A 21,840-nucleotide genomic window follows, 5' to 3' on the forward strand; every position below is an offset into this window, starting at 1 on the left:
AGCTCGCGCTGCCACTTCGATGTATGCTTTGTAGCGCGCGCCCGTACCGGTAGCGGGCCTTTGAATACGATCTACTAAAACTCCCTATTTACGTGGTTTCGAGGAACATTGGAAAGGCGCGGACAGGGTACTGCGCGCATCTGCAGGTAGTTGCATAACTCACCCACCTGACCCTTGATAACCTTTTTGGATCAGTTAAATCACCATGCTTTTTTTTTTCTTCCACGGCTGTCGGAGATTGTAGGAAAGGCTGTTTTCCCTTCGTATTTTGTAATTGTCGTAGAGCTCGTCGTTTTATCATCATGACCTTGGATCAACACGACTAAATTTGTACATTTTCGTGGGCGACAACCAACGAAGCAAGCGTGTCCTCGTACTTCGTTTCAGCTTCAGTCCAGGCGCTGCCGACGCTACAAGCGCGAGCATGTGTCCCTGAACGGTGCTTGAAGCCTTGCACTGCACAAACGCCCGTGCTTGGCAAGGACGGTGAAAGCCCGGAGCTCGCTTTTGTAGCTTCTGTTACGCTCACGCTTAAAGTGAAATGGAGTGTTGCTCCGTATATAAAACATAAAAAAATCGCGTACTCTTGACAAAAAAAAAAATTTTAGCCACTGCTTTTTCTCCACTTCTTTTTTTTTTTTGGCCGTTAGACGTCAAATTGCCTTCCGCGTCTTGTGGTAGTGCTGTGTCCTCTTCCTTCGTGAACTTATCGTTGCCTTAGATGCATTGCGTCGGGAACATCTACGGACAGTTTTATTTTTTGTTTTGTTTGAGTGGTGTTGTCTTAGGGCAGGGATTCCTTTTGTTTATTTTACCATGACTACCAGTGCGGTAGAAGGCGTGAACGGTGAAAGTCTGTGTTGAAGCACAGGGCACGCGTATGATGACCCATAGCGCAGCCATATTGGGCCACGGGCGGACTGGAAGCGCGCGCTCTCTTTCTCTTCTTACGGCCTTTGCAATCGCCCGGGAGTCCATGGCATTTTTTCTCCGTATGTAGTTCACTTGCTTGCCGCCAGGGGCGCAACCACCTCACCCAACTTCACCCCAGTCGGAGAGTCCCTTCGAGCTGCTTTGCACTGGTGTTCGAGCTTCGTAGGTTGTTGTTTTGGCAACGGTTTATTGAACTTCGCTTCGATTTAGGTCACTCAATTAACAGGCATTGTCGTCAGCAAACTGCGTTTCCCTGTGACTAAAAATCAGCTAGATATCTACACAAGCCCTCGAGGAAGCATTTTATGCCGTAATATGCACTGTACGAAAATTGTATTGACTACTACACCCTCGTCTAGAGCAGCTGACCGACTTCATGCGCGGTCTATGAAACGATGATGCAGACCACGGCAATAGATAGATTGGGCCTGATTACATTTCATGAAAGTGTACGAATTATTTATCATTTAAAGTTCCTCCACGTGGAAGGGTCCGTCTCCTCCTGTTCTTGAGTTGCAATGGAAGTCCTGGAGGTAAAGACGAGTATAGTTTTTCCGCAATATCATTCGTTGACTTAATACTTTTTACTCCCGAATCTCTCGGAGATGTGCGTCAAATATTCACCGTTTTGGGCTCATCAGACTCGCATTAGATAGTGGCTGAGAATCTGAAAGTAAAGATCAGGTGTGAAAGGCTATAAAAATCTCGGCCGCAAGTTGCGACAGCGCTGGGATACACTGTCAGACACGCTCTGTGCAAACGGCAAAGGGTAGCCCAGGGGTGAGGTAGCAGCGGCCCCCGCGAATTGCGGCGGGAGGTGGCGATTGCCACAATTGCAAAGGCCGTAAGAAGAGAAAGAGCGCGCGCTTCCAGTCCGGCCGTGTATTCGGCGTCCTTCGTGCTCACCTCTGTGCACTTGATTCAAGTGACATATCATTCCTTCCTTGTCTAGGGCGCTTTTACGTGCCGTTACATGTTGTCTGCCGAGAGCGACAAAGTTGACGGTGTCAACTTGCGTACACGTGTGACATTTTTTTTTTCGTAATGTGGTATGCCCCTGTAACAATACAGGGTTCGCGCGAAGGCGCTAAAGAAGTATTATATAGAAATGACCGGGAACGATCTACCAAAACTGCCTAGTGTTGCCCACCATACCAAGATGAGAGAACGGTTTGCTAGTAATGGACAGTTTTACATTAGCGTACGCAAATGCTTTGCGTGCGCAAAAAAATATCGTCGCCACTGCCCGCGCGTCGATCACAAAGCACGTTTTGAATTGGCGAATGGTGACGATGCTATTGTTTTGATATACGGAAAGCTTTTCGGGTACGCTATCCTAGAACTCGGTATTCTGTGTGCATAACCTTCAAGCGTCACCATTACGGGGTACAGACGGTTATTTCTACTAACCGGTTTCTTCGAATTGCAACTTCTGTGGTGTGAACCTAACATGGCGAACCAAACGCTCGCAGCGCATAAAATAGTGGCATGGCCGCGAATGACGTAACATGCAAGCTATCTATTGCTCAGTTCTTGGAGTGAATCGACTCACTGCTGCAATACAAAGTTACTGAAACAAAGACGCCACCTAGTACTGTAACCAGTTCCCGTTAACCTTCAGAGTCGACCTTGCCTACTTGTTCTTTACTGTCTCCAGCACGTTGTCTAACTACCGATCATTGCTGCCGTGTCTAACCGCGAACTGCGCCTGGAACTAAAGGAAGCAGCAAGAGCGAGGGCAGCCGAGTGTGATAACTGAAACGTATAATATGGAAACCCGAGGCAGCGCGCCGTCTGCGACACAATAGAAAACTGCCTTTCAAGGCCGCGCAAGATTAAACGCAACACTGAATCCTTCCTTGGCCTTGAAGCGGTGTCGCGATTGCATACGCGAGCTTGCGCGGAAGCACCCCGCAACATGTCAGCGTCAAACATGTATATACTCCCGCGTCTTTTGTAGTTCGTTATCGTACCATGACACAAAGCGGGACCTTGTGGCCCACGTCGCAATGTCACCCCCACGCTGTGGGATCTCGCGGGCAGTTTTTGAATGGAGAGCAGCTTACTAGCGAATGATAAAGCTTGGCTGCTTTCTCGACCGGTGCGTTGCGCTTTGGTCTTTATGTGATGACGTCAAGCCGCCGTACGCAGGCTTTGTATTATGCGGACTTAGCAATTCCTTTAAAACTTGGCAAGGCGCCCATTGGTTGGGGACACTCACGGGCACTCACCGCGAGTTATAAACGAACCTCATCATTGCGATTTACGCGCAGTAAGAATGCAACAAAAGGTCACAATCTTCGGGTATTCCTACTTCCGTGAAAATTTCGGCTGATTTCTCGCACATGTGTTCTAGCTCCTAGGGCCACAGAGGAACAACACTCGCCATGCAACCACTTCCGTTTCTTTTTTTTTTTATTTCTTTTTTTTGTTTACATTGGTATTATTTTTTGTTTCCACTTAAGTCCAGACGCAGAGGACGCTTGGAACTGATTGGACCAATCAGACAGCTTGAAAAGAACACTATCATGGTCTTCATCATGTTTTTGAACGTGTTTTGTCATCGCAGAACTAATCATAAACAGTAAAGCCCTAGGATTAGCGCTTTTCACGCGGCTTGATTGGTCCATCACCTGTAGTGTCGGCTGCGTCTGGACGTAAACTGAACCGAAGTATAGCACTACTGCACGTCGTGCAAAGTTCCACTCATCTTGCCATTTTGTTATCACTGTGTTGTCTACGACTTTGAAGTGTCATTGCTTGACTCGGACAAGATTGATAGATCGTAGGCCATTATTTCCCACGGACGATCGTGACGGCCTTTTGGTAGGCTCTGACGATGGGTGAAACAGGCTCAAACTGCCCTTGTACTGATGTTTATACTACATCTGACGTCACAACAAGATGGCGGATCACTAAAGTTGCAGGTTTGTTTAGGTTCCGGATTTATCGTATTTCTACGATTAAAAATTACCTATAAGATTTAGGGAAATTTACTTGCGGCTCTAGGCTCAGTTTCTTGCGCTATATCACAAAAATATATTTAGTTGAAAACGTTCAAAATGACGTCTGTATTTAAGCCACCAACTTTTTTTATTTAAACAGCTAGAATTTAAGATACAAGACATTAAGATTAATAAGCATTTCAAAATTATATTAAAAGTTATAATCCGAGTGACGTGAGCGCCTCTTCGCACAAGTTGCGAGCGCCATTCCGATCATCAGGAAAAGAACACGAGAGCAATCAGCATTTTCTCAATTAATTCCACCAGTGATCTAGCCGCTTTCGCTAGGTTATTTCCACGTTCCAAACAACGTCTATTTTTTTCTTTCGCTGCCCCGAAACACCAATGTCTTTATAAAACCAGCCGCACTTTTGTCATCTGCAGTGTGTACTTCTCGGACGTTTCTTCTTCCTTTCTACGCACCCTGGCTCCTTCCTGATGTTTAGGCCTCTGGCATTCTGCCTGTCTTACTCCACGATACTCCAGTTCCCGCCTCGGTTTCCCGTAGAAAGACCCCACCTAGCGGCCGGAGTACGAACTTAGGTTAGAGGGACGTGCTTGAGCCGACTTAGAGAGCAGTCGACGAAAGTGGTGCCTGGTAATTCGCCTGTCAGCGTTTTCTCTCAGGCGGACGCGAGCTTCCACAGATAGCTGGGAGCTCGCGCATGGCCACAACTCTACTCGGGAAACGCTCACTCCACCTTAGCGTAGACCACTGCATTCGCTGCAATCCGGATGAATCAGCCGCCAATGGGGAAGGCGCACAGCGTTCGTAGACTGCGGGAAAACAATCAACTGATGCTCATTTCATCACCATCGCAAACTTCTGGCCTCAGGCTCTCAATCAGGCCGCGTTGCCAGTGAGTGGGCCATGCTACTGCATTGTTCAAGCGTGTGTGTGTGTGTTCTAGTCTTCGGTCCGAGTCAGCGCTAAGCGGAGCGATGTGTAGAGCGGAGGTTGTGTTCGCGACGGTTTGTCAATCCCACTAATTGCTGCGCTGGGATGTGTTTATTGACTCTGGCCTGCCTTCTTTGACAACCGAGTCCCCGGGAAAGCTCCGAGAAGGAGCAGAGACTCCTGCGAGTCGGTCTACGTTATTTTGGACAATGCACTACGTATCTGTTGAATTTGTTTGCACAGACATTATCTTATATTTATTGAACTTGAAACAATCCTGGTCGCCCTGCACTGACCAGTTGTTTGCAACTTTGAAAAATGCGGTTCTGCAATCCTCTCTCTCTCTCTCTCTCTCTCTATATATATATATATATATATATATATATATATATATTGTTCTTGAAGTGCGCGGATGAAGCACCGTTGGAGTTGAGAAAATGGTTTGCGTAGACTTTTTTTTTAAAGTTTACTGCACGATGACCCGAAGAATGAAGAAAGATATTGATCTAATATATATATATATATATATATATATATATATATATATATATATATATATATATATATATATATATATGTCTTCCCACATCGGTCGTATTTGATTTCTTCCCTGAAAGCAATCTCTGTAAACATAATTTCCTCAGGACTACACCAATCATGTGTTACCTCCAACAGAAATAGCAAACAAATACACTAGTTCGGTCCAAAACTTTCCAGCGTATACGACAACTAGGACGACACTCTCCTGAAGCAAAATATATGGGCTCAGATTGCATTTTTGTGTTCGAGAAATTATATCCGGGCTTTCGACTAAGCGTCTTTTTGCTGGATAAAATTGTTTACCGTCCGGAAAGCTTGATAGAAAAGCTTCTCATTAAATATAGCAAACAGGTACGATAGACTTTCTCCTGCAACGTCTACAAAAAATATAAGCTATATATATATATATATATATACACACACACTTTTTTTAAGGAACTACGCGGAGATGTGGAGCATATAAAAAATGTATGATTGGTTTTCGCCATTCGAGCTGTGGAATTACTCCCGAACCGAGATGAAAGCAGAAAGCCACTCACTTTGCCAAAAAGAAAAATGTTGCGTTTCTTTTTTTTTTTTTAGCAGTGTGAATTGAGAGCGCGTTGGCGAGCGTTTGCTTAAACTTGGAAACTTCATTTATACGCTGGAATTAACATATGAACGAGAGCATGGGTTTTCGATTATGCAAATGACTATATCTATACACCTCTTTCCAATAATCGCCTTCTGGGCGCCATCATCTTTGTCTCCTAGACTGCGGAAAGCGTTCTGAGCGTGCGCAGTAGCTCTCTTCCATGAAATACGACACGCCGCGCACGCGCCCACGGCCCGTTGACTCGACATTTGATAAGCGCTGGAAAGGTCTATAGACTAACACAGCATTTACAACCAAGCCCGCTTTTCCCATACCAAATGTGGGCACTGCGAATGCGGAGAAGCCAAATTGAGAGGAGTGAAGCGTGCCGTGACGTCAGTGGCGTGATGTCAGTGAGTTGAGTTTGTCTATATTACGTTTCACGTGAAGTCCGACCGCAAACCAACGCTACCATCGCAGAAGACAAATCAGGCAGCCTTAAAAGTGCTTCGTCACGGCGCTAGTCGTCTTTGTGTGTTGAGAAAAGATCAGGATCCCACTACGCATTCACCGTGCTTGAACCTTTTAGCCGGTCATTTCAAACGGACAAAGACAACGAGCGCCATGACGATGCACTTGGCGTAACGTTGTCTGCGGTCAGACTTCATGGGGACTTTTAGGAAACCGTTACCGTGTGCCGTGTGGCCGCACCTACCGGAGCATTTGAAGCATGCTTTTAAGCGCGCGCACCCCGGTCACGACATCACCCGGGCGCACGCGCTTACAAAGCATGCTTCAAAGGCTCCGGTATGTAGTGCCGGACGCGGAACACGGTAACGGTTTCCTAAAATTCTCTAATATTAAAGTCTATAGAGAATATATGAATAACGTGTAGTCTTTGGAAATGGGTAAACTATTTTGATGTTTCCCGCTCCCTGTCGAATCTTCTAAATTGAGTAGCGATTTTGTTTTTTTGTTTTTTGTGCGTCTTCCTATTTTGCAATACGATTTGTGTGTAAATATGCTTAAACATCACACGAAGGCCCCGTGGAGAGTGCAGAACCTAAATCAAAAAGATGAAAGTACAAAAAGAATTGGTGTGTGTTTATGCAGCCTAGAACTTAGTCTGCCTCAACGGGCGACTTGTCTCCCAGCTGTAGATGGGCAATTTTGCCAGTGCAGTACAACTGCCAGCCTGGGGTCTTTAACGCGCATCACGCAGTAGTGATACACGACCGCACGCCGGTGTGATGCTCATCCAGATCGAAACGGGCAGGGATGGGAATTGAACCCAGGATCCTGGGTTCTGCAGTGCAAGCATTCGCTCCACGTGCTACGAGCTGGTGTTCGCTAGCCCACTCGGCCATCGATCTTCTCTAAGATGAAAGTATAAATAGATGTATGTGTGTTTTAGCGATGTAGAAAAATGAAGTATAGGCAATCGTGGTTGTGGGCTCATAGGTTCGTCTGTCACAATTCAATGTATAACTTATTGTGCTATGAATTGTTTCAACTCGTCAATCTGCCCTGCAACTGCCGAACTGGAGTGTAGCTTATTCAAACTTTTTTTTTTATTATCTTTATTTTTGCTTCGATTAGACTTTCTTTGTCGTTTGAAAAGTGATGTGGTGCTTTCGTCTAATCACTGCTGGACAATGTGTACGTAAAAAAAAAAAAAATCAAAAGTAGTGTTACTGCGCATCCAAGACACGAGAAGAATCAGTTCAAGGCAGAATAGGCCTTGAATTGATTCTTCTCGTGTTTTTTTGCTGCCTGCTTCTTATAGCAATCGAGTTCAGCTCAATACAAACTACTCGAACAACTACACCCTTTCATAAAAGTACCGATGGCCGTGTTTGCTTTCATTGATCCTGCACTTGAGCGCGCTTTGGTCGCTTTGCCAAAGCGGGGATGTCAGACTGACTGGGCTTACGTGTTCCGCAGTCCTAGCCATGTCTTTGTAAACCTTGAGGTTGCCTCTATGCAGCGTTTCACCTTAAGTGGATGCTAGGAGCCACTCAAGCCAATCCGATGCTAAATCCGTATCACGTGACCTTTCGAAGGGGGCACAGCGGTGCACCTGTTGAGAAGTGACGTGATGAAGGTCCATAGCGCCCGTAGGATTGACTGCAGGTGGCTCGTAGCATTTGTTACGGTTCGTCGTACGGCGGCGGAATTAGAGTACAAACGTAACTGGATACGTATTTTAATTAAATTCGTTTCGACCAATAAATAGATTGCAGACACGAAGTTCAAACCTTGCTATGGGTCAACTCTTCGAAATGCGTCCACGGGAAGAACATAATAACCCCTCCCTGAAAAATCTGCTTGATGGCAAAAAGAAGTTGCCAGCTTGAGTTCCGCGCTGTCGGCGTTCCATTCCTGTATCAACCAAGCTCCCTCTTAAAAATAAAAATAAGAATAAAATCCTTACTTGTTAGTAAATAAAATCTCTATGTGACATAAATATATAGATACTTTTTTTTTTTTTTTGTACACTCTTCAACTGCGACTGATGATTGCCCGAGCCATCTTCTTCCCTCGTCGCGCTTGATCGCGGCTGTCTTTTCGCTTCGTTTTTTTTTTTTTTTTTAGGTTAAAGTTTTTAGTGGAAAAAGCCGACGACTTGAAGATGACGTTTTGATGACATTTCGCTCCTTTTTGTCTTCCCCCGGTTTGTTTGTAGAGATTTTGGCGTCATGATGACAGACGTCGTGTAGGGTACTTCGCCAAGGTCTTTAAACCTTGAACGAATTGTTTGCAGCACCATGGGGTGTACTAGCTGAGATTTTGCTGTGCTGTGGGAAAACCTTGTGCGGCCTTTACGACGTGCTTCATTTTGGCCGGAATCCATCCCTTCGAATTAAATTACCAAAATCATTCTCGACTGGTCCGACGCTTTAATGCGGCACGGAATGACACATGTGTGTCGCCTTGTCTTTTTTCAAATACAGTCATATCCTCAGGAATCCATTTTAAGAAAGGAATATTTTGCTCCGAGCATAACCGTGGCGGAGTGTTGCTTTTTTTTTTTTTTTTTTAATAATTGCCTTCTGAGAAGTGAAACTGATGATATGGCATATTTCGCCACAAGCACATGCATTTGCTACTACGTGCTGCATTTGTTTTTAGCCATACTGTATTTATAGCAATAAAACTACTAGCAATAAATATTTTTTCCTAAACGAAACGCACACCCATGGGGAAAGCGAAAAAAAAATGTTTTGCCGATCAGTTTAGTCTGTTCCGCGTGAAAAAAGCTCGCTTTGATCGAACGTGGTTTATTCAACAAAATAAAGAACGAGAGCAAAATCCGGAAGCCATTATTCTTCCGATCTTTGCTCGTCTGTCCAAATCTCCCATTGTTTTACTGAAACAGCTTCACTCCTTGTAGGATATACTGTGCATCTACCGTTATTGCTGCGCGCTCTAGTAAATACTGGCAGCGAAATTCAATTACAATCTTTTTCCATACCCGCAGTTGTATCTGAAATATCGTATAGGTCACTTTAGACACACGTTCAAATCGCGCGACGAAACATGAAAGAAATTCGGTAGATTTATTAGAAAAAAAGTGATATAATTGTACTTTAGGTAAACGTAAAGAAAAAAAATTGACAAAAAAAAAACACACACAAAAAAAACAAAAACTTGCCGTGACCAGGATTCGAACCTGGGTTATTGCGGCCACAACGCAAGGTACTAACCCCTATACGATCACGGCTGCCCACTGGACGGGAGCGAGTCGAACCGGACTTCTAGAAGGGGCGCAGCAAGTGGGTCATTAACTGGAGCAGGGAGTCTTGCGGCATCGCCTCTGCCTGTGACTTTCATTTATCTCGTACTGCGGTAGTACGTTTGTCATAGAGTTGTTTCTTGAATAACAACTCTTCAGAAATTAGCGAGTTTTAGTCAACAATAGGAAGCACAAGCGAAAGGAACTCCACCGCAACGGATTCGTAGTATAAATGCGGCGTTCCGTAACCGTCCACCAAACTAAAAAGAGAAAAAAAAAAACACTCCAACGCATCTGAAAAAAGCATCAGATGTTTTTTTTTTCTTTTCTTTTTACAATTGGTGTACGTCTAATGTAAGAGGCAGATGTTACTTGCAGCTTTATGACGTCCAATTATTATTTTTGAATAACCGTGTTCTAATAATTTGTGCCACATTTTATTCTTATGCATAAGGTTTAAAAGCGCAAGCAGACAGGGACAATAGAAAATAACACAAACGAAAGAGACAAGGCGCTACTCTCAACTGATTTATTGCAAGACCGTTCAACGCTTATATGGACAACTCATCTACCGTTTACATTTCAAACAACGCCAACAGCCGATAAAACACGCTACAGACACCCATTTAGATAAGTCACTTCTTTATCTAGTAGGCTAACAGATGGCGCGCTGATGCACTTGTCATTCTTCTTTTTAATAAAGAAAGCCTCTATAATCTCCCGCTCTGTTTTTTCTTTGGGTTTTTTTCTGTCCCTGTCGTTTGTGTTATTTTCTATTGTCCCTGTCGGTTTGCGCGTTTAAACCTTATACCTACCATGGACCAACTAGCCCAAACCAAGGTTTTAATGTATTCTTAGGCGACTGCTGATTTCGTTTTTATAAGGCAGATATATCTGCATTTGCAGATTTTTGACAGATGTGTGCGTCACTAGATATTCGGAAGTGTGCGCTTATTTCCCGTGTACGTTTCAGCCACAAAATTCCTGTTTTTTCTTTTTTCGTTTTTTTAGTGACGTATCGGTTTTGCTTCTGGCCTATTTCGGCCTTCGCGTCTTTGACCAGGTTCGAATATCGGTTGCTCTCTCGAAGATAACGAACTCAGGCGTCCTATCCTGGGAAATGTGCAAATTAGAAGGGACCATCGTCAGTCTGCGAAGCTTTATTCACATTGTATGACCATTGTCTTCATGGTATTTATTGTCCCCGTGCGCGCACTGACGACGTCAAGTGAGCTTTCAGTTATGTGACTCCTAAGGGAAGAGGTACACGCACTGAGTGTTATGCATCGCCATGTCCTGTAGTTATCTCGTGTCTTATGATTACGCTGATGATGCTTGGTGCCAAGACGCATGTCATCAGAACATCTCCGTTTCTCTGTTGAACACTCTCCTCTTGCCCTTTTTGCCGGAAATATAAAACGTGATTGCAACTATTTTGTCTCACTAGCGGCGTTAATCGGTGTGTATCCTTCACGTGCATAGCCCGAGCGCGTATAGCACTGCACATATAACCGAGCAATTGTGCAGCAAAAAAAAAAGTATACTTTGCTATTTGGCCAGAGATCTTTCAATGCGATTTGTTTGTAAAAGCTGTTCTTTTATTGATCAGTGTCTCTGTTAATACTAGCTATGTAGTTATACTTTCCAAAGTACTAGCCGCTGAAATAGGAATGTGCGCCGAAAAATTTATGGGCTTCTAGTTCCTGTCTTTTCCGCCGACTCGTCAAGATTAGATCCTTCCGTAACTCCGACTCGTGAAGTTGCGGTGTAACGATAAAATCAAACACCGAACAGCCGATTTAGAACCCCTTTTGCCGGGTTCGTTCAGTACTCGGCGTTTTCTACAGTGTACTAAAATATTTCAGTGCACCGCGGTTTTTTACTCGGAATGCCGCCAAACCGGAAAACCGCGTAGTAACTGCAGGCGCCAGCACGGTTTGAACAAAACCCTAAAACCGCTTCGTTTTGTCGCGCTGGTGGGGGGAGCGGGTTGTTATTAGAGCTGCAGGCTTTTGTGGCTGGCGCAAGGCCAGCCTCGCCGTGCCGCCGGTCCTTCCGAGCTGTCGACGGGAACGGACCGCGCTCTAGCCCTCCGTCGTTCAACCTCGCTCCGCACGAGCTACGCCTCAGCCCCCATCCAGTCATCCGGCCGGGCGGTCCGGCCTTCGACGGGGCTTTTTGTAGACACCGCCGCCGCACACTTTACACGCTTCCAACCATAAAACGCTGGTCATTATAGCGCGACGCCGCAAGAGCACCGGTCTGGCTTCGTTTTTATTTCGAGTTTTGGGCCCGTACTACGTTCACCTCTAAGCTGGCAATGCGGTGAGAGCTACGTGTTCGGCGGACCAATCAGCCGCCTCCCTTTCATCACCTGACCGCGCTTTCTGCTCGCGCGCTGGGGCGGGAGCGTGATCACGTGGCAAAATAAAGGCATATGATTGGTTAAGCAAGCGCGTAGCTTCCATCGCACCGTCAGTTTAGGGGCGACCGGGGTGTATAAAGGGCTGTAATATACTGGGTGGGCGAGGCTATCACCGTTGAATCGAAATTTTCTTCGCGTCGTGTTCCTTGGTTTCGCGTGAACCGAACCCCGTTTTCCGTTTGAGATTTGTTTTTATATAAATCGTGCGAGCCAATTTTTTTTTTTTTTTTTTTTTTTTTTAAGGTGCGTTGTTATTTTTGCACGATTGTGGTGGCCCGGTTATTCTTATAGAGTTTCGCTTCAACGGTTGGTAAATTGGTAAAATGTTTCATCGCCGATTCTGGAATAGATTGAGATTTTACGACTCTCTGATGTAACGGTGGGGTCAGGTTAGAAGTTTACCGGCAGGGCGTTCCGAAAACAGAAGTATCATTACTGGTCCGCTTTCTATTATGCTATTAGACTATATAAGAAACGACCCGATATATTTCTCCCATGTTGAATGGCCGGTCGAAAAGAGCGGGGCGGTCTTAATGTCGTCTGGCCTCTAGCGCTAGCTTCGTACCTTCGATTATGCTTCGGCGTCTCGCGAGCTTCGAGCGTGCACGGCGCAGCAAAAGCACGGCGGAAGGCATCGAGCACGTGCCGGATGTCGGGCATCTAAAAGAAACACCCTGCCGTTCCCACCCATTTAGTGATTATACACGCTGTACATTACGTGCATATGTAGTTGTGTATATTGACGCAATTTTGTGCGTGCCATACTGTTGCTCAAACTCCACCCCATACAGTCTATCTACATATACGCAGCGCTGACGCGAGGGTTAAGCGCTGCCACAACACCGTCTAAGTAACGAGGTCGAAATGCAATCCACTTATAACCAAATGTACCGCAATCCAAATATATATACGATATCACATATAACGACGTAATCCTTATAACCATCAGTTTCCAGAGTTTATAGGCTAGAAACGGTTAGTTTCTAGGCCAGATACAACGATAATCCTTTATAACGATTGAACTTCCGGATTTTCTCATTATCGTGATAAGTGGATTGCACTCTATAATTTGTTTCGCCTTAAGGTCAGACGTAGCCGACGCTAACGCTGATGGGACCAATCAAAAGACGGCAAAAGGGCACCATCGTGGTGTTCGTCGTGTTTCTGTAAACGTGTACCATCATCGCCGAACCAATCATAAACGGGAAAAAAAAGGCCTCATGACTCGAGCTTTCGACGTCACTCGTAGCGTCGGCTGCTCTGGATTTACGCAGAAGCGAAGTATGTAGATATTTTGTGTCATATATACGACAGGTGTTAGCTGTCTGTGACATACTTCGATTGAACACGGCACGAAACTCTTAATATGGAGGATATACGTGCTGTTGTTGGGGTTCGTGCAATGGAGCGAGCTATAAACGGCGCGGTCACACTGCTAATAATATATCACGCAAAACAGTCTGCAGAAGGTGTCCGAGGTGTCTCCCTAGATCATTTTGTCCTCTTGTCTGCCGCAAACACTGTGTGTCTTGTGTGACGTGTGAATAGTGTATGACTCCGGCCGGGAATTAATGAAAGTCGCATTCCAATGTCAACCAAGAATGAAAAGGCATTCCGATGTCGCGGGAAAAAAAAGGCTACGACTATTGAGAAAAAGTCGTCTGGTCCACGCGTCGCGCACTTTGTATTTCAGGGCAAAGAAACACGTACGTTTCAGAACTTGTTTTGCCGTGTAGCATATATATTTATATATCTTCCCCCTCCCTTCTTTTTGTTTTCATTGCACGCGCCCCCGAAAGGCCGCAGATATGACTTGAGAAAATGTTCCCTCGGAAAGTTTACATTTCCGAGTTTCCATAGACGTGTCGGGACTTCGCTAGGGCCGTTGACGAATATGCACGGTGCTACGTGCGAACACAATTTCTTTTCTTTCCAGAGTGGAGCTTGAGGCAGCAAACATGCTTTGTTCAAAAGGGGAAAAAAAAATAGAAGTCGCCCGGGAATACCATTTGATATGTCGACTTTCTGGCCAGATAAACGAGATCTAGCACGCAGTCTGCATCGCAATTTAAATGTCTTCTTAGCGGTCTGAGACTGCACGGTCTCGCCTGGCTGGAATACTGATGATCGTAACGGTAGCCATATCCGGATACGAGATGTTTTCGAAGCGTATATGCACGGGGCGATACTGGGTATGGGCAACATTTATAAGATTAAAACTGTATTATCCCTGCATTCTTGGATGCAGACCGAGATTTGTGCCGCTTATACGTCGCTTTCCCGAGCCTTTTCTTCACCGCAAAGTCGGCAAGAAGAGTGCGTAGTTGGATTGGAACTCCACTCGGCTGCTTGCTGGTTTGTAGGCAGGTTATGAAAGACAGGGCGGGGCTTGTGGTACTCGGGGGATCCTGCTTCGCGATTGGCTCTTCGGCGTTCTTATCTGCTAATGTCACATTCTGATTGGCTGCAAAGCGATAAGGAGATGCTCCGTATCCTGTGTTCCTCGAGCTACCAGCGACCGTAGCGGGCCACGACAAAACTGTTACACGACGGTGGGGAGGCAGGAACGTGATTCTCCACGCGTAATTTCCAAAACGATCGTGAGACTTTGTTTTTCTTTGGAACTTTTTTGTGGCGGTTGCAAACGGTTCTGGGCGTGTCAGGGCCGATTGCGGACCGAGCAATGCGTCACCAGTTGGCTCGCACTCGTTAACAATTTATCTGATGGCGAACGTTTGCGTTCGTGGTCAATACACCTGTTGCTAAATTACCCGAGTATCATATAGAACGCGTGCTGGCGTCTGCATAGCAGCAACATTTCTAGAGCAAGAGTCTAAAACACACAGCCTCTTACGCGCGTGCTTGTCTACTCCTTAATTTGGTTATTTATTTCGAATTATTTTATACGGAGAAGGCGATCGCGTGCCGGGCGTAGACCTATACACGATTGCAAGCTGGGCGACTGGCCGCCGCCATGTCTCTGCTCGAGAAGGCACGCCCGTGCGATTACGAGCTTGCCAAAGCTACGTTCACCCGCGCGTTGCACGCGCTTGCACGAATGGGGCACCACTTGTGGCGCCATGCTTGCAATTGTCTATACATTCCCACCATTATCCTTGATGCTCGGGTAATTTAGCGATAGGAAATATTCACTGGCGCCCATAGCTGTGTACGCGACTGCTGAGCGCATGCTGACGGCGAGCTTCCACAGTTCTTTTGCAACGGTACCTCCACACCATCAATATTGCGCATCTTGCAGCCTATAAATGTGAGCTCGTTCTGAGCACGCGCTCTGAACAACGCCCTCAAATATGGCGTCCAGTGAATACCTCCCATAGGTCTATGAGTGTGGTGTCAGAAACGACTGAACTCTGTTAACGTCCGGTCTGCGGCACATGCTATAACAGGCAGTGCCAACCCAGGTGCGCGACGGTGTGTGGAGGCCAGCGCCTGCGTGCTGCCGAGTCGAGCACTATAGGGGCTCGTGCCACACAAAGCCATCAACAATATACGAGCCGGACAAAGTTGGAACCGGCCAGGATCCAGTGATTTTAGGCTAAAGAACACCTGACAGCGTGATCTGATATTACCACCTAGAAGAGTAGGCCTAAGCATGATGTCATCGCTAGTGCATCCCCGACCCACCTCAAGCGGCAAACGCGCTGAAGCTCGGTGAGAGACGCTGCAAAGCGGTGTACCCTTCCGTCCTGGCGTCGCCGCAGCATCGCGCGCGTCGTGAGACGCTGCTAGGACGCTTCATGACGTACTTGCCTCGCTATACTGACGCATGGCTAGGCAGCACCGAGTGGATCTACTGGTGATTACATTTTCGGGGGGGGGGGGGGGGGGGGGGTCGCAGGTTTTGTATTCTAGGCTGTATTGACTCTGGTCGCTAACCAGGAGAGCGGGCACCGTATAGACTTCTTCCGGGATTAAATTTGTCACGATACGAGTAACTGGGCGTTTCACTATACTTCGTTTCACCTTATATAATGGTGCTGCAGTGGACGCTACGAGTTGTAGATGCCAATCCAATGTGTGTGTGAGTGCGTCACGTGACCCTCGGGAGAGATACAGCGACGAGCCGTGTTCGTAGTCGCGTGATATATGTTCGCAGCCAGGCACGTTGCCAGCCAGATATATGAATAGATTTTATAATCCGTGTTTTACATTTTTGTTACAGAGGAATCGCCATCTCATGGAGGACATCGTATCTCCGTTGAGCACCTTGCGAAACATTTCCGGTGAGTCGACAATTTCACCGTCTTCCTGCTTTCTATTCGGGACTACCGCAGGCACTGTCGACAAGAACACAAGATTTTTTTTTTCTCCATGATCCAGACATCAAGGAGGAGAACTGACTTTAACGTCACTGACTGCTAAGCAAACGCAAAGCGTGGCTCGGTACCCTCACACTACTGGCTTCGGAGATTCGTCTATCGCCATTGTGATTGGCTGACGCCCAAATCTCATTGGCCGCGGAGCGGCGATTCGATCCTCAGGACTGACCATGCCTTGCCTTTCTGAGGACATGTCAGTGACTATAAATAGACCAACTCAACCCTCTAACGCCATACCACTGCGGAGGCGCTGCTGTCGGCACTGCGCATGCGCCAACGCTTTCCCTTTTCCCGGATTTGATCTTTCCGCTCGCGCAGTGCCCACATCTGGTGTGGGCAAACCTGGGTTCGTTTGTAAATAGTGTGTTGGCGTATAGATTTTAGTAAATAGAAAGTCTCCAAATTCCTATAGGCAATCACGACGAACTATAGAGGGACCTCCTCAGCGAATGGCAACGCTCTTGTTACGATCTGAAAAAAAGAAAAAAAAGCGACGTGGGCAGGGACAACGGGCGCATGTGAAACTTCATGTCCATGGTCCCTGCTCGTGATCGGATTCTGAGCTTCGTCATTCGCTGGCACTGTTCCACGGTTTGCCGTGATTTTTCATCTACATTTCTGCTGGACCGCAAACTCGCAGATCTTCTCAGAGCGTAGGAGGATGAGCGGAGACCCCATTTCTCGTGGCAACCAGTCAAAGCTTTGTTGCGTGTCGCCCATCACGTCTTACGTAACGACGCCTAGCGCCCGGAGGCTTCGGGTATACCACGAGCGGTTACGTCAACGTCTATGCGAATCTGTACAACGCGGTCGTATTAACACAAATAAATGACAACCAAAAAGAAAGAAGAAGGGCTGGGTGATATCCAACACGTGCAGTTTGCGTTTCTGAAACTCGGGAGAGATTTGAAGCGAGCGATTCTCTCGCGGAGGGACATAAAGGGGTATCCACACGAAGGAGAACTCCGCGGACGGATGCCGTGACGTCAACAACCCGGGAAACTCCGTCCCCGGCTTTGCCGCGTGCACTTGCGGAGCTTCCGTGCTGTCAGCACAAAGCCTCCGCGCCTCCGCCACGGAGGAGAACGCGCCGCGAGGCGTCAAAAAGGGATGACGTATGTCTCACGTGATGCGCGATCCGCGGAGGGAAGTGGCGGATTTCTCCTTCGTGTGGATACCCCTTAAGATGGATGTAGCTGCGCCTTCTCTTTATTTGTGGGACCTTACCTCCGGGTTGTAAAACACCGAGCCCGTTTGTATTTATAGCTCGGGCTTCGTGACCACTTGGCGGGGACCCTTCGGGCGTCCTCTTTCTTTTGCTCCTTCAGTCCCGACAACATTATTATTTCTTATATTCTTCGATGATCAAGTGGCTCTTGGGTCTGGCGACGGCGCGGAGAAAGCTATCAATGCTATAGGTTTCGCTCCGTTGCGAAGGGGCCCCTCCGCTTTCGCGAAAGTATTACGGCGTCTTTGCTCTCCGTTGGTGGCGCTGCATCGTTGACGTAACTCGGAAGCAGTATGCTAGAATATTCCGATAATTCTGAATGTTGATAAGGAGGATAATGATATGAAACATTCTTTACGTGTCTGAAGGATGCAGCTCTTTTCTTATGGCCTCGGCATCGGCCCCTTTAATGTTTATGGTGGGTGCATGTTGCGTTGTAAATGCGTGGCTCCAATTTGCCCCTTATGACATGTTAGTAATGCAGCGAGTTCCCAATGTCGGCCATCGCACTGAGACTGAGCAATTTGATGTCACTAAACCATAACGTTTAATTTCAATGAAGTTCATAATATGAGGACACGTCATATTTTGATTAGTCATGAGAATTCCCTGTTTCATGAGGCGATAGACGAACATTGTGATGTTAATCATATTTTTTAATATCTTACGATTCCCTTATAGCGTCAGCGGCAATCTTTGAAATGTTTATGGGAATGAAGGCTACGTTGGAAAGGCGTGTCCCTGATGTGTAGATTATGACGTGTCAGTCATGCAGCGAGTGGTTAACGTCGGCAGCCGCACTGCATCCGAGGCAGTAATGATTTTACTACACCTTTATACTATTTAATTTCAATTAAGTTTATAATATGAGGTCACGTCATGATATGATTAGTCCCAGGAATCCCCGTTTTATAAGGCGATAGACGAACATAGTAGAGATAGCAGGTTGCGTTCATATTCCTTCTGTGTGCGATTCTATGCGAAACACGTTCATCATTTTCGTTGTTCTGCTATACAAAGACAAGCCTCAAAAACTTATTTTGGCAGTAAGGAAACCAAGTAGATTACAGTTCTATCGTTTTGATGTCTGTTATAGTTTTACCTTTCTGAGATTGGTCAAGCCTATTTATTTAACGGCCAGAGTAAAATACTTCAAATGGTTAACACAAATTCTACTAAGAAAAAAAAAACAAAGCAAAACAGCTTTCGTGGACAGATGTAATGTGAGTTGTAGCAGCCTACCCACAGAACAAATGTAAGTAGGCTGGTACAAAATATATGGATTTTGAAACTTTTCGATTGTGTCCACCAGAAAACTAAATATACTAATTGTGCAGTGCATCCCACACGACAAATACCACAAGTTATCAATGGCAATTAGTAACGCCCATGACAGTACCATGAAAAAAAGGCAAAAACGCTCGCAAGAATGGTTATTATTTGCCCGAAATTTAATATTTCGTGACGCGAAGAGCACCGTGTCTTAAAGGATAGAGAAGCACGATGGTCTCGCGGATGATCATTCATGGCCAAAGGGTCAAGGCCATCGGGAAGGTTTACAAAGTAATATGTTTTCCATAAGACGGTAGCTTTCGACGCGATGATGAAATTATTCAACCTATTCCTTTCTTCGGTGACCCCAAAATAGCAGCTTGGATGAAAGGACGGGACCCCTCCGATCTAGTCGGGTGCAGCCTGAAATGGCGAATTTAATTAGTTCGCTGAAGGCGCTTCTGTGTGTCAATGAGGAAAACTTATGCATCAGATACTACAGTTTCCCCCACGTCGCTATTCAAAGCGGCGGTGAGCGCGAGAGAAAAGCGCCGGTGGGTGGGTATGTACTACGCTCACCCCTACACTAATAGTGTTGCGGAAGCTGCGTGCTCGAGGGACCAGTGGCGCGTCTACTTTTCGGCACGTGATCACGCCCTTTGCCATACACACGAGCAAGGGCGGGGTCAAGCGATGAAAAAGAGGCAGTCTATTGGTTCGATGAACGCGTAGCTTCCACGGCACATTCAGCTTGGACGGAGTATATAGTAGAGCGCCGTGGGCTTAAAAGGTCGGACCTGCATTATCAAAAGGAGACGCACTCGGGGAAATTACGTGTCGCGCGCATGAACGGCTAAACCTTCGGCACGTGGAAGTGAGGCAATGAGGATTACGGGCTTCTTATCTCTAGGACTCTTAGCGTATTCGTGCGGTCGTAGTCCTTCGAGGCCGGTGCGAACGGGAGCGTCGTTCGAGGAGACGCTGGAAGGTGCCGGATCGTAGGAGTGGATTAAGGCGGCACGGTTTAGGGGCCGGATTATGGGATTAAGGCCGACCGAACTTGCTAGGATCGAATGTGCGTGGGTTTTATTTATCTGTGGGGGGACTCGGAGACAAACGCGGTCTGTTCGGAGAAGAACGTGGTCTCGGGCGACGCAGGTTTTCGCTCCGTTACTCGGACCGTGACGTCGTGACCCGTAGATTAACTATTGATGAATCTACTATATACAATTTCCATTGCGCGTTTTTGAACCTACTTTCACGGTTTTGTATTAGAACGCCAGGCGTTGTGAGTATATGATTCGCTCGAGAAAGGTAGCGAGTGAACCTGCTGCCACAGCTTTCTGATCTAGCCGGTGTCCTCGATTTCGCTGGAGTCGCCAATAAGCTGTTCACTGTTTTCATTGGCGTAATTATGTTCACCATTTAGTTATTATGAGCTGTCTGGTACGTGCCGAAGGCGAGAATTTGAGCTCCAATGATTTTCTTGACACAGTCACATACATTGGGGACAGAAGCTTGTACAGAGAGACACTGAAGAAGATATGATAGTGTGTGGTAACGTCAGAAGGCGGCGAGCTCTGGTTGGAAGGATCACTAATCCTTCTAATCGGAACTCAGCACTTTGACGTGACCGAACGCTTTCAAGATAGAGTAATACAGTAAACGTAAATGGTGCACACTCCCATAGGACCCAGCGGCTCAGAAAGTAGAAGGACATGTAGGACACCTAGCAATCGGCATACGCCCTAAATAAGTTTCGGTTTTGATTAAGGTTAATTTCAGTTCCGTATTTTTCAGCCTTAGCTTAGCATCGCTTCGGAGCTTTTCTTTTTTAATTTCTTTTAGATACTTACTTGTTTACTTCTTTTGTTATTTTGAGTCACCCTTTAAGGCTAATGACGGCCTTTTAGCGCATTTACGTTTATTGTTAGAACTTTGTTTTTCTACGAACTCAATCTATATACCAAAAATGAGTGCAGGGGCCGTGTTTTCCAACCATCGTTTTCGTTTTCCAATAGAAAGCGCAGCCCCAGTTCTAAACAAAAATCTATACAACTTTTACAACAAAAACTACATGAGTCCCCATGTGTCTGTTCGAAGGAGCTGTGTACCCGAACCCAGGAAACAAAGGCCACAACAAGAAGTGATAGGAAAAATTTTTTATTCTAGGCAAAATTATGTACAAGCAGCCAAGTAGCGTGTTGTGTAGCTACTATAATCCTTGGATGAAGAAGCAGGAGAAAGCTTGCGCATTCTTACGTGATAATGTAAGACTGTGTGCGTGGTAGGCAAAATAATTTTTTTATGAAGACACATAAGAACTTTGAAAGAAAATTGACTCCTAACACTATTTTTTTTTAAATATTATAAAAGGTGAAAGCAATAGTAATTGGGTTTTGTGTTTGCTTAGCCAGATCGATGTTGGCCAGCCCTCAGATGCGGCCGCCCGTCTCTCGCTGTAGATGAACACTTGTGAAGAAACCGCGTACTCTGGTCGCAATACCACCAACACATCTTAAGTACATGACGTCTACGGTTGGTGTCATCAATGAAGCAATAAGAAGCCATGGAAGTTATTTCTGTCGGGTACCTTGAGTCACGTGGAAAGCGAAAAAAATTCGTGCCTCGCTTCCGGCCCGTTTCGCCGTTCTTGGGGCACCAAGCCAGGCAGCAATAGTTGCCGTAGGACAACCTGCAGTCACCTGAAAGCGCACTACAATGATTATCATATTTCTCGAGCCAGTTAATAACTAAAAAAAAAAACACGTAATAACAGATCTGCATATTCTATGTTTTGGAAGGAAAGGCAACGGCAAAAGGTCCCCTTTGCGTTGCCCTTTAGCACGCAATTCTTCGAGTACAGCACAAACTACGGGAGCACCAGAT

General features: G+C 46.2%; 1 protein-coding gene and 1 non-coding gene across 3 annotated transcripts in view; one reads left to right on the plus strand and one right to left on the minus strand.

Moving 5' to 3' along the window:
• The window catches only part of LOC8043730 (rap guanine nucleotide exchange factor 4), a 308,461-nt gene that overhangs the window by 131,096 nt on the left and 155,525 nt on the right, over positions 1 to 21,840 (plus strand). For both annotated transcript variants that reach the window (XM_040504817.2, XM_042294110.1), the window contains exon 2: positions 16,295 to 16,355. In XM_040504817.2, the coding sequence (XP_040360751.1) occupies positions 16,295 to 16,355 (61 nt within the window). The remainder of the gene's footprint in view (positions 1 to 16,294; positions 16,356 to 21,840) is intronic.
• Trnah-gug lies at positions 9,603 to 9,674 on the minus strand. The gene has a single exon. It is a non-coding gene; the product is annotated as a tRNA-His (tRNA).

Source organism: Ixodes scapularis, unplaced genomic scaffold, assembly GCF_016920785.2.
Source record: "Ixodes scapularis isolate PalLabHiFi unplaced genomic scaffold, ASM1692078v2 PGA_scaffold5__190_contigs__length_132052651, whole genome shotgun sequence".
NCBI lineage: Eukaryota > Metazoa > Arthropoda > Arachnida > Ixodida > Ixodidae > Ixodes > Ixodes scapularis.